This window comes from Ixodes scapularis, unplaced genomic scaffold, assembly GCF_016920785.2.
Source record: "Ixodes scapularis isolate PalLabHiFi unplaced genomic scaffold, ASM1692078v2 PGA_scaffold9__187_contigs__length_104089568, whole genome shotgun sequence".
NCBI lineage: Eukaryota > Metazoa > Arthropoda > Arachnida > Ixodida > Ixodidae > Ixodes > Ixodes scapularis.
The window spans coordinates 40,609,983-40,627,133 of NW_024609884.1; the positions used below are offsets into that span (position 1 = coordinate 40,609,983).

General features: G+C 46.8%; 1 protein-coding gene across 1 annotated transcript; it reads left to right on the plus strand.

Moving 5' to 3' along the window:
• The first annotated feature begins 3,645 nt into the window (after positions 1-3,645).
• On the plus strand, positions 3,646-6,634 carry LOC115318740 (forkhead box protein C1-like). Its single transcript, XM_029978462.3, has one exon. It carries the CDS (start codon positions 4,087-4,089, stop codon positions 5,428-5,430), a length of 1,344 nt encoding a protein of 447 aa, XP_029834322.1. The 5' UTR covers positions 3,646-4,086; the 3' UTR covers positions 5,431-6,634.
• Positions 6,635-17,151: the final 10,517 nt, after the last annotated feature.

Sequence of the window (17,151 nt, forward strand, 5' to 3'; positions counted from 1 at the left end):
TCTCGCTCTTTTATATATATATACATATATATATATATATATATATATATATATTATATATATAATCGGAAGTATCTTTTTGACGAAAAGACACAGACGTACTAATATACCTATAAAAAAAATGACTTTTTGCCTTTTTCGATTACTACTCCACAACAGTTAAACACTGTCTACGGTGTCATTTCAGCGCCGGAGCCTTCGATCAAGGAATCAATATTCGGCGTAACAAAATCCGACTATTAAAGCGGCATCGCGATGTATTTCTTTAAAGAATATGCCCGTGCTTTTCGGCGAGCGCTGCTGCACCCCAACTTCGCTCAAATTCTACTATCACAGTTGGGGAATCCTCAAACGTTAAGAAAATTGGACTCCAGATCCGTGGCCACGAAATTCGAGTCTGTTGTCATACGGTAGCACGGAAATGAGCTGGGCGAGTTGTGAAAACGTTGAACGTGGTGGTGAAAAAAGCGCACAGAAGCTGAGGACAGAACAGAGCAACACATACGACGCATAACTGCCTACTCAGTCATATTACACATATAAAATATAGAAAAAAAAATATTAAAAAGTTGTATTACAAATACAAGATAATCTAACTTTGTTGCGAGTCAGCGCTAATGTGTCGCGTACGTTCCTTTGCTCTGTCCTCGCTTCTCGCGCTCTGTTTTTCACCGCTCAAAGTATACGCGCTTTAGCTTCTGAAATGTCGCACATTTCCATGCAGTTTCCCAGGCGTTTTGTCTTCGACGCAGTTAGTTTATTTTGTGAGCAACTGAACGCCCACCACCAGGAACAGTCAAACCTAAAAGACAGCAACGACAACTGTTCACCGTCAAGCAATGCAAGAAGTGCTTCGTGAAGCAGTCAGGAGTTACAACTTTCCGGGTGTCGCGGTTATTGCTGTCGTTTTGGTAGCTGGGGACGCAATCAGCTCACATGCTTGAACCAGCGTTAAGTCTTGCAGCAGGGGCAAGGTGAAGTAAATTATGTTCTATCTCAAGAGTGCTGTGTAACGCCTTGGTACGAACAAACGCAAGCGCGAGGTTCTTTCCTTGCGCAAGTTTTTATGCCAACACAGCATATCACTGAGCCAAGCTCGAACACCTCTGACGTCGATACTCCTGTACACAATTATGGAATATGGTGCTTCGTGATTTTTCTGTTAAGGTCATTAACTTGAATAAAAGGTTAAAAGCGCGAACAAATCGGGAACAAGGAAGGTACACACGCGACGGGACAGGCGGATTAAGTTATTCTGTTAAAGTCTTAGAACGCTGTTTGACAGAGCAGATTATATCACTTGCTTATGGAACCGGGCTATGAGCTGTATGATCCCAGCACCACATTGGACACTAGTTATTTGCTGCAGATTCATTTCTGCATAGCAACAGAAGAAGAAATCACGTCTGTTGTTTTGACATGCCATGCATGCATTCTGTCTCAATAGCCAAATTCTACAACTGCCACTAAGTCACTAAGGCATAGTAAACGTGCTTCAAACAGTTCTGCCTTTTGATGTTTTGCCTCAAAAGCTTTGACAAGGCTCAAATTATTTTCAATGGGTGCAAGATGACTGCTGCTCTGATAAGCGTGTATTCGAATGCTACGTTTTTAGGGTAAGAACAAGACACAGGGTAAGAGTAAGACACTTGTTTTATCAAACAAGAATTACTCAAGGATTCCATGAACTTCAAACCATGGATTGTTAAATGGTTCACCGGAATAACAGAAAAAATCATGGGCCTAATATTAGACTGAGTTTTGTGTTAATCTTTTAAAGCTCGTCTAATCGTATACGTCCAATCGATGACAACAAAAATTACAGAATAGATAATAACCTTTGGTGTGCAGTTTATTTTGGCAATAACAGTGAATATAAGGACAACAAGGCATGAAAGATATTACAGGCGATAAAGAGATGCAGAGGTTAACCCAACAAGGTATCAAATGCTTTTTGTACTACGGTGGCAAGATGACACTGAACGCGAAAATTAATGAAGTGCTAATGCAGTTTGCCAGAATATTGCAGTGGAATGTCTTGTTCGAGCGGATCATTATTAATCGAAGTTAAGTTCTTCGACAGCGGGAGAAAGATGCGAGTTTACTTTCCGAAAGACCGTTACATTATATTTTATAAGAAACCAGACAAGAGCAAAGAGTGTTAGCAGGACCTCGTCCGTCTCTCCGAGGCTTCCACTAGCAGCTTGGACCACTTCCGTGTTTTGTCATCCGTGCCTCTACACGTTTACCCATTTCGATCTGTATGAGCAACGTACCGGTGTACGGTCGTGTAACTACGGCGTGATTCGAGCTAACGACTCTGCGTTAGCAGTCGAGCTACGAGGGTCACACTACACATCGGAGGCATCAAACGCTATTTTTAGACAAACTAACTTTGCGCTGTCTAAACATCCATAAAACAAATATTACCTTTATTTGTTTCGTCCAGGCAAGGATCCTCAGAACTCTTAATAACCCTTACGCATCTGGACCACTCTTATACTTACGGATTGAAAGCCCAACATGAGCAAGTTCGTCGCGTTGGAAAGCGAACAAAATATGCGACGAAACATAATGAGGAGTGCTGATGGCACCGATCAGGTGCCGTTGATTGGAACCGTATTTAGTGGAGCATCAAACGTGGAGGTTCATGCGAGACATTTTATGAAGGTCGGTGAGTAGATGAAGTTGAGCTCGAAAAATGCGAACTACACGAAGACTCTGTGCATGAACATTTACAATGCTTAAGGTCCTTGCCCATTTCGCATTATTCTAGAAAAACGTTGTCTTCTACGCACCCCTGGCTGAGCTTCAACGCTGATTTCAGCTCGGTGTTTTCAGCAGGAAGGCTAATGCGTAAGAATAAACTTTTGTAACCCATAAACGTTGTATGTAAAGAGCACATGTTTACTTCACTCAGATGTTAAAAATCACAAGGGGAACAGACCCCTAGCATTCTAATTTCAGACCACAGTAGATCACGTTAGAACATGAAGCACGAAGAAACAGAATAAGAGAGTTGAAAGAACGAGCGTATTGGTTCATTTGAAATTGACGAAGCAGCAGCACATTTCAACTAAACTACTTAACGTTTATGTAATTTAACTTTAATCACGTCACGTTTTAGGCGTTCCATTCCCTTGAATAAAAAAAAAGAACAATCCGAAACTAAAAAGAAATTCCAGGCAAGGCTGCTTTCACTGCGCGCTTCACCCCTTTTCAGTGACCATGCTAAAACAGATACGACATGAATGGACAGAACTGCATTTTGATCAACTCCCCTGAGAGCGCGAACTTTCTCTACAAGTCCCACACTATTATAATACTCTCTCCGCTCGACTTGACAGTTCTCGGGCTGGTTCTCGCACTAAACGGAAAAAGGTCCGAAAGACGACAAGGAGATCACCTGTAGCCTCGACTCACGGCGCTCGAGCGACCCGCAACAGAGAAGCAAGACGAAAGGGACTTCCGAAAAGCGCGTCAGCGGCGTTTCGAATCAGGAGCCCCTTTTCCCTTTATCGACGGCGCTACGACTGGAAGGGAGTGGCCAGAGGTGCCCTTCGGGGTCGACGTCACCGCGGGAAGAGGCGGGCCGGAGTCCCTCCCCCTGTCCATATTGCCCCCAATGTTCCCTTTCCCGGATTCATTTACCGCTGCTTGCCCCTCGCAAGCCGAGAAGGAAAGCGCTCGAACTCCGGGCGCTCCGACACTGCGGCCCGCTTTTTGAAAATCACTCGCCGCGAGTCTGGGGCCCTCTTGCTTATTTGGGGGACAGTGTCGAGCAGCCTTTACCTTGCGTGCGCGCTGGCCACCCTCGCCGTCCCCTCGCTGGGACGGACCGCGCGATCGGTTCCCCGTGCCCTCGCCCTCGGCTCCGGGCTGCAGCCCGCGCTCGTCGGCCTCGCACGTCAATCCCGCGGCGGCTGCTCTCCCCGTCGGGCCGCCCTCTCCCATCGACGCCCTCCCGGCCGAAACATGGCGCGTGCTTCTGGAGCGGCGCGATTTCGGCCAGCGTGAGAGCCAACTCGCGCACCTCGGTGGCAGCTGCGGGACCTCGGCGAGTCCTGCCAGGGAACTGCGCGCGGCATGCACACGCTGTACGGCGACCACCACGGCCAGGGCTACTACCGCTACAGTGGCTACTCGTCGCCGCCGCCGCCGTCGTCGAGCCCGGCCGGCAGCGGTGGGTCCGCGGGTAGCCCACCGACCGTGCTGTACGGGCCCAGCCAGGACGCCATGGCAGCCTACCCAGGACGCATGGGTCGGCAGCAACACCACGCGTACGTGCCGTCGCCGTACGCTGCAGGCGCCATGACGCTCCAACAACAGGCGCCCAAGGACATGGTCAAGCCACCCTACTCCTACATCGCACTCATAGCGATGGCCATCCAGAACGCGCCAGAGAAGAAGATTACGCTCAACGGCATCTACCAGTTCATCATGGACCGCTTCCCCTTCTACCGGGAGAACAAGCAAGGCTGGCAGAACTCCATTCGGCACAACCTCTCCTTGAACGAATGCTTCGTGAAGGTGCCCCGTGACGACAAGAAGCCCGGCAAGGGCAGCTTCTGGACGCTCGATCCGGACAGCGTCAACATGTTCGACAACGGCAGCTACTTGCGGCGGCGGCGGCGCTTCAAGAAGAAAGACAGTGCCAAGGATGGCAGCAAGGACGAGGCGCTGCGCAAAGCTGCTGCGCACAGCCACGCCGATGTGGAGGACAAGAAACCGGCCATCAAAATGAACAGCGGACCTTGCCCCAACAATAACAACAACCAGACCAACGCCGAGAGTCACCAGGCGGTCACTCCCAAGAGCGAGCCCATCGCGGACGCCTGCTTGCTCGCCTCGTGCAAGTACGAGGCGCGTTCTACGCAGCTCGGCCAGCAGCTCGCCGACCAGCACGCCGCCGGAGCCCTGGTTGTGGACCCGTCGCTGTCCGCCTTCAGCGTGGACAGCCTCATGACGCGCGACCAGTCGGCGGCCACCGACGAGCTGGCCCACTATTCGCGGCCGGGCGTTCTCTTCCAGGCGGCCATGAGTCCCTGCTCGAGTCCGGCTGCGCCCACGTCCTTAGGCTACGCGTGTGGCTCGCCGGGGCTCTACTCGGACAGGTGCTCGCAGGCACTTGGCGCGCCCACCGACGAAGCCCTGGCTACCGGCGGACCTGCTGGCGGCACCGCAGCCGTCGGTGCTGCCGACAGCGCGGGACAGCAGCACTACGCGCCGTCGTCGCGCACTGCCTGGTACACGATGCAGCAGCAGCTGCTCGATCCGGGCGAGGCGTACGCGGCTTCCAACGGCTTCAGGGAAGTGTACGCCGGCAGTAACGCGACGAGCGGCGGCCAGAGTTCCTACCAGGTGGGCTTTCCGCTCAACAACGGCTACCAGAGGTCGTACACGGCGGGCTACGACTGCACCCGATACTAGGTACTGTGGCCCTCTTCTCTCGAACCTCCTCCGTGCTGTTCCGGCCGTGCCCGACTGTCACCGCGGCTGTGCGCGATCCCGTGACGGCCGCCTCTGGCCAGGGAAAGCTACGATGTTTGTGAAACGTGGACTCGTAGTGTATATGTGGACTCGCTCGTATTTGCAGCGACGTGCTGCGCTCAAATCGCAAGGCGGTGCCAGTCCTGCATCCGCTCGGCCAAGCTGAAGCTGGTCTGCTAAGAATGACGGACACGTGCTACTAGTCTTTTTGGGTGAAAAGTGTTAGGCTATGTTCTCATGTTGTTTGGATATGTATATGCATTCATGTATTGCTCATATTCTGCGCGAGGCTGATTCCTGTTGTAAGGAGGGGACACCACTGGGTGCCTCTTCTTCTAACACGACTCAGCTTCGCGCGCGGGCCCTTGGCAAGCATTATCACTTCTGTAACTGAGAAGCGCTGTATAAAACTCATACCATAAAGCAAGTGCAAGAAATACGGAGAAAGTGACTGGGTAGGTGAGAATAGATGAGACCGTCGCTGATTCACTCGGGACTCACAGCCAATCCCTTTCAGTTCCGGTCGCGCGAAAGTAATGCGACGCGTAAACGTAATTCTTTTTTTTTTAAACTTATCTGCTTGCAGTGACTTGGTCGTGTATATTGTTCATCAAAACAAGTGAGCCAATGTCGAAAAGCGTCTGTTTTTTTTTTTTCCTGCCCTGAAAGCTAGCGTTTCTCATGTCCATCGCATTTCATCGCGGCTTCTGGTTTTTCTTTTTTTTTTTCTTCATTTTTTATGCCGCGTAAGTTTTATAAAAAAAAACGACTGCTTAAAAATTTGCTAGGGATATATTCAAGCAAGTGCTAATACAGCATGGATAGCTATACCTCATGTACGAAACAGATGTCACATTTTGAATTGGCTTGAACTGCAAAGGCACTGCATCCTGGTTGTTCCCGATGCAGCGTGTGGTTTAGAAAGGTATCGAAGTACACGGATGAGATTGGTGTATTCAAATGAAGATGACATAGATGAAAATAAACGCCTAATTGTAACTATTGTTCTGTCTAAAGGTAACACTGCTGGTTGATGGTTGTATATACTGTACACCGTGATATTAACTACTTGCAGAATGCTCAAGCTTCAACATTCTGCTGATTCGCCATAAAACAAAAACAAAAAATAAACTTCAAATCCAAAAACAAATACTTATTTATATATATACAACGCAACAAGATAAGCTTGCTTTACTTGAGTTGCCGGTGGAAACGATTGATAATCTACGTTCCCACCAGTTCACTGATTAATTGGACGGCATTGTACAGCAACTCGTGAAATCTAAATTTAGCACTTAAACTTGCGCTTTTGCAGCCTATATTGTTGTATTTTGATCCGGATGAGCGGACGCAAACTACTTTCATAGAAAGAAAAAAAAAACAGTAAACACATTGAGGGCATGTATAAAGGTTCGCTATGTTACGGGTATCAACGTGGGGCCAACGTAGTATTTTTTCTCAATGCTCACTTTAAAATTAATTTTGAAAGTAAGAGTAATTATGTGCACGGTTTGGAAAGCAATATCTCGAACGACTGTTCTGGAGAAAGAAATAGACGGTTCTTCAAGAGTTTAACTCAGACCTCCTCAAGACGGACTGTCTACCTCTTCCTCCAAGTTTAACGCTCCAAAAAAAAAAAAAAAAATATATATATATATATATATATATATTAGCACATTTATGTAGCTATGGCTACATAACGTTCAGATTCAGTTCAGACTTGTGCTCAATTCTCGCTCACACGTTGCGTGCATAAGCTAACGAGAAGCAGCCAACACCATAGCGCTGTTTGATACCTCATGCATATTCCGATGTTGACGCAAGTAACACTTTTGAGCGTAGGAGTGAAAATTTGACGGTTGAGCCCTTGGTCTTAACAGTGCCCGTCTTGATCAGTTTACAGTGTCATTCCTTCAGGTCTACATTTTCGCCAAAACACCAGTGTGAAGATGCTTCAACTTCTTGCATTGTTGTAAATCCGAACCTCGTGAGGGGCCAAGCCTCTTGACAATAAGATAATGAAAACGTGAACACATGACGAGCTTGTTGCTTTGCCATCATCACCAAAACACAAAAGCAGAAGCTGGTAGAAATAACTAAATAAGGAATCCCCCGAGAGGTTTCTTTCGGGTTATAAATATATACAGATATATACAAGTAAAAGATGTGTACCGTCAGAGTTACTATTTAAAAGTTTGGAATGACGTTTCGAGCGGGGAGCGCTTTTTGACGAAATCTAGATAATTTTTCCTACCACACGTGCGAACCGAGTTGGAACTCTAGGCACGAGGCTCGTGCACTCTCTTGACAAGTTTTTTTTTTTTTTTTTTGTAGTGGCATTTTTGGCGTGACTTGTCATCGACAAAACACTTGCACCGAATCTTGAGGAATGCCTTTCTCACACGCCCCTCAGCGAACCGTTCGCGCTAGCGCTGCTAAAAGAAGTGAGTTACAAACGTGTCGTTAGGTCACTAAAAGGAGTAGACAGGGACGTCTGGTATTTGTATGTCTCCCATAAGGGTGTATAAACTTAAGGTAAACAGGGAGTAGGAGCTTGGAAACGCTGTATTGAGGTTCTTCTATGACTGGGCGCTCGCGCAGCGGAAACGTTCTTGAAAGCCATGATATTGTGCATGTAGCCGGCATGTGCATTTTCAACCATTTATACCAGATGGTCGTCACGTTTAAGTGCGAAGTAGTCCGTAGTGCACATGAAAGATTTCGTGAGCCCATCGGAAAGTGCCCATCGGAAAGCGATGTTCTCCTTTTGACACGCAGAAATTCGATTGCGGTGTGTCGAATTTCGAGTTACACACTCGTCGTCAAAACAGATAAAATACGCCAGGCTGTCCTTGTAAAAAACAAAAACAAAAAAAAAATATATTGTCTGTTTCTATAGTAAAAGGAACGAGCGTGCCCATATTACCTGACCGATGGTTGAATTGCGCGAACGGTTGTGCTAAGCTTCCTCTCGAAGTTACATGCGCGCGCGCGCGTGCTGTGCACAGTTCTGTCACGCTCTTTTCTCACAGCAGCGCACGCAGCACAAAATAGACGCAAGCAAAGTCTGTAGAGAAGCACGAAATTGATGACTAAACTACCACTATGCTCTCACATTTTGCGTTCACCAAATAGCTGGGGTCACTGTAGTTTAAAGCTATTCGGTCTGATTATTGAGAACACAAAATCAAGAATAACTTGAAACGCCGACACCACCTATGAGCCGGTGCACTAGCATTTTCATGTCATCAAAGTCAAAGCGAGCGCAGCCACACACTGGACATGAGTGCCGTGTCAGTGTTCAGTTGGGTCTCTTGTCCAGTCGATGCATCGAAAGAGGCGCGACGTCGGGCTCGATTGCTGATTTGGCGCTATTCGAGTTGCATGAAGTTGTGTGAAGACAGAGAAGGCCGTTCACAGACTTTGATTATTCGAGGTAATGCTGGTGTTACCTCAGTGCTACCCAGTGCTTGATGCTCACTCATTTGAGTTCACGGAGAACTTTTATGCCATGGTACGCGTGCTCGTGTGTTTTTCTTTTTTTTTTTTTTGTAGAATGATTTCACGTTTGCGTGACCTTGAGAACTCGACTAGACTATATGTTCATAGAAATAACAGAATGTTATTTAAAAAAGAAAGAAGTTTATATTTGCATCTTTAATTACTGCTTAACTCGACAGGTACGTATTCACCAGTCATCTAGCATTCTAAAGCGATTGAATAATAGTTACAAAATTAACGAAATATCGAACGCCTCGGAAATTATACGACATCGCAGACAAAGGCACTCGCGGCACGATAGTTCAAAAGAACAGGAATTCATCTCGAACTCTAGGCTTTGGTAACTGCACGTCCGGCAGGTTTCTCTGACAACATGTCGGCGGCGAACAGTTTTGCTTCCCTGTCAAGTGAGTGAACCGCTAGCGTACGTTGAATGTATATAGCAGTTGGGCTGTACGATGAAAACTAAATCAACTAAGTATAGAAGAAGCGCTTTAGTTAGTGTCGAGGACACGTTTATGTCACGTGCGTAATTTGGTATCCTTATGCTTTAGGTTTGTACTGCATTCATATATTCACGACTCTTTATATACGCGCATGGCTCATCCCTGACAATTATGACGAGCTTGAGTGATTGTAGAGGTTGTGTTAGAGCACGTTTGTCATGCGACTTGTTTCCGTGTGGCCCAATACAATTTTCCTAATTGTCCGAAGATACTGTTCAATGCTAGCGCATTTTTAGTACGCTTTCTATCGATCAATGTTGCTTCTTTTTCTTATTTTGCCTGGAAGACAATGGAAACACATTATTGTTCAACAAGGCGCTACTGTGAACTATTAAAATCACTATTAAAACGATTCCTCTAAAAAAAGGCGGAAAGAATATTATGAAACAATTAGTCTCTACTTGGGTATCAGTCGATAGGTTATTCGAATCGCTCGCTCAAATAACTTCGAGCCAAAAAATCGGCGAGACGTCTATCAGTATTACCGCTTAGAACGAAATGTATCCAGTGGTATACCTATAATCCAAGCCGTACGTCTTAACAGGAGAGTGCAACTTACACTCCTTGTGAACGATTGTAATGTGTATATAATATTTTAAATTTCAGCCATTGCCCTCCGCATTGATGTTGAACGCGGGCTGACGGCGACTTTCCATGAAAATTCTGATTTTGGACAGACAGATATGGCGTACTAATGCTTGCCATTCTACAGGTCAACACGCGTGAATAGGCTATTCCAGATCACGGTCAAACGTGTGAAAATTATGCGGGTAGAAATTAAGGGATAGGAGGAGATGCGAGCACGCAGGGACACCAGAGCGCCGAGCTCTGATTGGAATGATTAGTGGGCATATACAAGCCTGGGAATGATGAGTGGAATCACTAGTGGGTATATATGTACGCAGTGATAGTAGTTCTCTTTCGAAAGTCTGTCCTCCATTAGAAGCTCGTAAAATCCCGCACAATGGAGGACACAAAAAACACCGTTGAAGATTCATCCCGAGAAATGTTATACGAATCCCACTTCATCGACATCCTGTGTAGTTTCAGACTTGCTCGTTTCGAGGCTTCGTCGTTGTTTCGATATTACGTAGCAGAATCAGATTTTCAAAAAAGTAAGCAGGTGACTTTCGAAAGAAACGATCGGAGGCAGAACTATTTGCTTGGGAAACTTTCTTCACCCCAGGACCTAGCACACTGGAGAAACGGCTTCTACAACTTGGTTCTCGAGGTCGTAGCTTTCGTTATGCTTCAAATTAGGGTGAACTGGGAAGCCTTATTGAATACGTGTATGCCATAGGGGACGACATCAGACCGTTTTGGCGTATGATGCTGTAATCTCTTCGCTGCGTTGCGCAATGAAAGAACGTCTCCCGGCTCGAGATCTAGCTTTCACCAGGGCTTTCTGCCTTGTCACATATTGTTTCTTTGTCTTCTTTCTGTGCATTCATATTATCAAAATCGGGCGCTACAAAAGGAGCACCGTTACGCGAAAAAGAACATCAATGCACCTTGTTAAAATGAAGTTTAATTTCCCTGGTCACCGCAACATGCGTGGCGATGGTATCTCGCAGCATATAGACCCTGAGAGTCACACAGCATTAAGTGTGACGACTTCATACGACGACATCCAGATGAACAGACGGAGCTTAAACGAAGTCGGGACACAGCATCACATGCGGTATGCTCGCGCTAAATATAACGGTACGAGAAACAGACTGCCGTTGTTGAGACACGGCAATAGGGTTCCCCCAACTCCTAAATGTACATCTCAAACGTCCCACACAAAATTAATGGCACGTCGACAAGTGTCAGAACAATATTGAAACTAGCTATGCTGGGTTAGCAAAACCTACAGGGTACTTTTTTCCGGTTGATACATAAACATACTAGTTATATTTATCAGGAATCACCAGCGTGCGATCACGTAATCACTACTACTGCGTGTGCACGTTAAAAACCCCAAGTTAGTGGTCTACCGTACTGACTAAATTTCCCTTCTACAGCGTGAACCAGTGTCCTCATACCTTAAAGGCAGGACGACTTCTCGCTGTCCAAATATTCAACCTCTAATTTAATTTGCTGCTGTTGTCTTTGCGCCCGAGGCAAGGCGACACGCTTCAAAAACATACAAACTTTTTTTATGTTTTTTTTTGTCCCAATAAAGTGTCGCAGTTTGTCTGATTCATTTTAAAAAGGCATATGCATTTACAATTGAGTGAGATGACTGCGTAAAACATTACCAAGTCCGGCATGCCAGGACTCGGAGGCCTGCCACATTACCGGCTCGAATAATAATAGCATACGAACGTACTCCTTTCCCACGTATACAGATGCGGGCCCTCCCCCCCGGCCAGCACACATGACCGGCTTCCCAGACCGGGTCTTGAACTGCGCGCACCCCGTGGACGTAAAACCAGCGGCCCTTTTCTCCCCTGGGTGAGGTTCTTGGAGCCCGGTTCTAAACAAGATGTTCGCCCAGACGTCAGCTTTCTGGTCCAGAAATACCGGCCGTCCTGCCGACCCCACGACTGCTCTCTGTTCGGACGCGGCTCTTGTATAAGCAAAAGAGAGAACGGCGCATTTCTCGCTATTTTAACATTTTCCGGATGGTTGTTTTCTGGGAAACACCTAACAAAAAACACGATGGTTACATTGAGATTATTTCGGAGCACGAACTGCCAGTTTTCTAGAAAAGGTATTAATATATATATATATATATATATATATATATATATATATATATATATATATATATATATATATATATATATATATATATATATATATATATATATATATATATATATATATATATATATATATATATATATATATATTTGGTTAGCACTCCACGATTTAACCTCACCCCATGAAACCTGCATCCTAGTTTGTTGACCGCGATGCGTGTTATAAGACTTCTATGTGTTTTATAAAGTCTGTGATGGGTTAGAAAGCATGCGTTCACTACATTTAACGGCCAGTCAGATACGTGGACACGATCGCGTCGAACGCGACACCGGAGTACACCGAAAGTTCCGGGCTTGCGAATGCGGCAGTACACACGAATAACACTCCATGTCGTTCTAGCTAAAGTAACTGGATCCCCGTAAAGTAGTGTCAGTGCCTTCCCTGCCTGCTAGCCGGACACAAACAGATACTAACATACAGACGACCAAAACCTCGCAAGGTGATTGGCTGATCGATGTCCATTGCCATGGCAATCGCCATTATGGCCCGTTCAAATCTTTGAAGCTTCGAGAGGGTCGTTCTAATTCAGTCGCACCCAGATCACTATAGAGCATGATCGTAGTGAAGAGGTTCCTGGCCAATATAAGCGTCTTTGGCACTGTGTATGCAGCCAGCTTATTAATCATGCCCATCTCCAGGGGTCTCTTACAATTATATTCTTGTTGCATATTTCAAGACAAGAAACTTATTTTTCAATATCCAAACACTAACACCGCATGTGTTGGCGGTACGAAGATGTACAGCTCCAACGGAAAAAGAGTAGCACAAGTGACCGATGACCGGAGTGGCAAAATCGCGACACGCGGCGCTCTTGTTCCCAAGCGTGCCGATAGCGAGAGTGCCAGTCACGTTGCATGTCTCAACGCGGGGGTGGCCGGCAGAAAATTGAGAGATAAGATAGCTGTTAAAGTGATGGCTTTAGGATGGGCTGTTTTTTGCCGGCCACCCCCCCGTTGAGACATGGAACGTGACTGGCACTCTCGCTATCGGCGCGCTCGGGAACAATAGCGCCGCGTGTCGCGATTTTGCCGCTCCGGTCGTCGGTCACTTGTGCTACTCTTTTTCCGTTGCAGCTGTGCGCTTGTTTCGCCGGTGTGTGGCCAGGAAAATATCGGTATACAAAAAACGTCTCTATAAAGCTACCCGTCACCAGCGAATTTAGATTGGCTCGCCAAGAATCGAGAGGTAAACTGCTCATTCCAGAGCCACAATGGCGACCGCACGTTGAGCTTGGTATTACTTTCTCAGAATCCAGTGACTTTAGGTCTAGCCAAAGGCGCAGTAATTCCCGAGCCCCACTAGAGCGACAAACAGAAACAACCGACAACATTAAGCCTCAAGCACGTGCAGCATGCGCACGAGGGTATCTCTGGCAGGCCTGCAACCACTCGCTTTGCGAGCACCGAGAGACTGCAAGCTTGCTAGAGGTACCATTGCGTGCATGCCACACGTGTCCGAGGCTTGTCGGTGTCGGTTGTTTCTGTTTGTCGCTCTATAGGGAGTATTCACTGGCGGCCATAGCTGTGTGCGCGAATGCTGAGCGCGTGCTGATGGCGAGCTTCCACAGTTATTTTGCAACGTGCATTCCGCACCATCAAGAGTGCCGGTCTTAGCAGCCTATTGATGTGAGCTCGTTCTGAGCATGCGCTCTAAACAGCAGCCACAAATATGGCCGTCCAGTGAATACTCCCTATACTTCTTCTCACCTTAGCATGGACTAATTGAGAAGGCTTTGCAAGCGCAAGCGTGGGATAGCCTTGACTGACTGGACTGGAGCACACGCTGCGCGAGCGCTCGTGCAGCCGCTGAGGCCTCATCCAAAACAAATAGCTCCCGCTTTTGGCATGCGCGGCTAACAATAGTCCATGCTAAGGTGAGTATATTGATAAGTCAGGAAGTACAAAAAGAATTTGTTGTCTTCTTTTGGCCCACCTTATTTGGCGCCGATGGGGCTCAGTTTGGACGCGTGCAGGAGATCGGAGCTCACAGGCTGCTAATGCAGCACTGAAGTCAGTGAGCGATTCTTCTGGAGACGAAGCGAGCGAATTTCAGCGCAAATTCAAAGCTTTGAAAGGTGGTGACAGTCTTTGAGAGTTTTGCCAGAGTCCTTGTTTTACAGTGAAGGAACCTTCGCAACGCACGAGTCCCCTTTTCAGCGCTTCCTCGTGATCTCCCACAACTCGGGAACGGCAGCAGACTCTATTGACTCCTATATAATTATTACCGCTCAAAAAAGCCTGCACACGCTAACGGTTCGGTCTTGATATTGTCAGTCGATTAATGACGCCACTCTATGACGTAACAAGCGCCAGTGAAGTAGGCACTGACTGACGACACTGATGGAAAGGCAAGATCACTCGCGTATAGAACAACTCAACTCACTGACGTCACGCCACTGCGATGGCGCTGCTGTTGGCATTGCGCATGCGCAGAAGCTTCACTCCTCCCGAATTTGGCCCACACCTGGTGTGGGCACAGCGGGCTCCTTTGGAAACATTAAGCTTGTTCGATTTACTATACACCTCACATCGGCGCAGAAAAGTGTAGAGAGGCATACTTCCGGTCGTATCTCTCAATACACATACCGGAAGTACACTTCCCTACACTTCTCTGAATCGGTGCAGGAGGTGCAGGAAAATCGAACGAGCCTACTGTGTTGGTGTATAAGAAATCACCATTCAAGTGAGCCGTGCGACGCCAACGTTTGTCATTCACAGTCACTATCACTTTAGGAACTATGCTGCGTGTCTCTAGGCTTCTCCTTCCACTGTGGAAAGCGTTTCAGTTCATCCGCGTACGAGCTCTGATCGAACACATTCAAAGCTAGCTTTGAACGCAGGCGGCGGTGTCGACGAACTAAGACACCCGTAACTCAGTTTCAAGGTTTTTGCTAGTTTGTTTTTAGACACGAAGCATTCATTCCCTTCGGTGTTGATGCCGAGCACTCGTGAAGAGTGGGAGATTTGTTTCGCATGATCTAGTTCGTTCCTCTCGCCGAACTATAAACACTGCGTTCACGAACCTCTCTCTTTTCTGCCATTTTAGTGTTGGATCGTATGGCAAATGTATCTATTAGCGATGTGCGCGACCAAAAGCGTCGCTGCGGTCAGCTTTCCACGATTGGCGAGACCATGGGCATATGAGCATTGTCAGATTGTCAACTTTGACGGTGTTAGTTCCCGTTGCGATGATTTCTAGCTTCCACGGTGCTTTTTAAACACACCATCGAACTCGTCGTCGCACCTGGTGGTAAGTAGCCAGGGTAACAACTGGTGACGTCACGGCGAGGCAAATCCCAGTCGTGACGTCACGGATGGAAACCATTAGAGGGCGCCACCGAAGTATCTCGGCGCTAATACTCGTTTTGCCGAAGTGGGGAGCTCGCGCTTGCAGAACGCGCTTTATGCGGGTTGAGTTCCGCTCTTAGCTAAATATTAAAAGCACCCATTTGCCTCTTTTTCTTTCTTTTTTTTAGCGAACTTGTTTACGCATATTTTCTCCGCCAAAGGCCGAAAATAGTTGGTACATAATGTTAGAAGTGATAATTTCTCGAAAAACACCTCGGTAAGACCAGCGGACTAGAAGAAAATCGGAAGTTTTGGGAAAGTTTTTACACAGGCACGCCCCCCCCCCCCCCCCTTCCCAAAATTTCAGCTTACGCTAAGAAAGAGCACATTGGAAATGTTTCTCTTTAAACTTTAGTCCTTACACTAGGAATCGAACAAAAAGTTCAGTCTTCAAACTCATCAGTTCTCCTACTCCTGCTCATTATATGTGTGCAGTACTAGCAAAGGCGCGGACACGAGCGAGCGCGTTATGTTTTTACGCGTCTTTTATGTGAGCGGGCTCGTGCGAACAACGTATTCTGCGAAAATAAACTTTCGCGTCCGTTTCATGTTCTTTTTTTCGTCTTCATTTTACATCTGGTAAGAATTTTACATCGTCCTATCGTGTAAAAATTTATAGCCCAAAGTGAAAAACTAGCAGCCCATCTAGCGGATGTGTGTTACTTCGGAAAGCGAGTAATGCACATGCAGTACACACAAACGCTGAAAATGGCACCGGCCAGAAACCCGTTTCTGAAATGGTTGTCTGTTGTATGTACCACAAAGTTCAGATACCACAAAGTTTCACAATCGTGGTTTGTGAAAGTTAACTTCATATTGAAAAAGCGTTAAAACTAAAAAAATATTTCAATCCGTCGTGAAATTGAGGGAGAGGAGGAGACGAGAGGGGACGTCAGAAAACGCCGAGCTTTGATTGGACTGAATAGTGGGTAGACCTAACGCTAGCTGCCTTTGACTCCACTGCACTCGTTGAACGCGGTCGAATACGAAAGCCAAACGCCGGACGCCGGCGCTCTGCGTTCTAATGCGTTCGACGAGTGTAGTGGAGTGAAAGGCAGCTAGCGTTAGGTCTACCCACTATTCAGTCCAATAAGAGCTCGGCGTTCTCTGACGTACCCCCTCGCCTCGTCCTCTCCCTCAGTTTCTCGGCGCATACGGAGTGCGCGTGGCCACGCCTTCTCTTCCCCTACTAGAAGCATGCTATTTGGTATATCCTTGAACATACGCCTCGTTTAAGGATAAGGGCGTCAAAAATCTCATAAATAAAAAACAGTGAACCGAAACAACATGCCTAAGGCAAAAAATACAGGAGGACGCTTAACCTTTTGATTCTCAAAGCTTTACTTGGAGTACTAGAGACCTAGAAATCCTGACATGGTTTTGCAACACACAGAATAACAGAAATCCGAACTCAGAAAAAGAAAATAAATTACTTTTTTTTTTGTAGTTACGTTTTTGAAATGTTGATTGTGGGCAACATTGGGCATTTGCAGCATTATTTTATGCCCAATGACTCAAAGCAGTTACGACCTGGGAGGAGGCACAGGTACACTTCG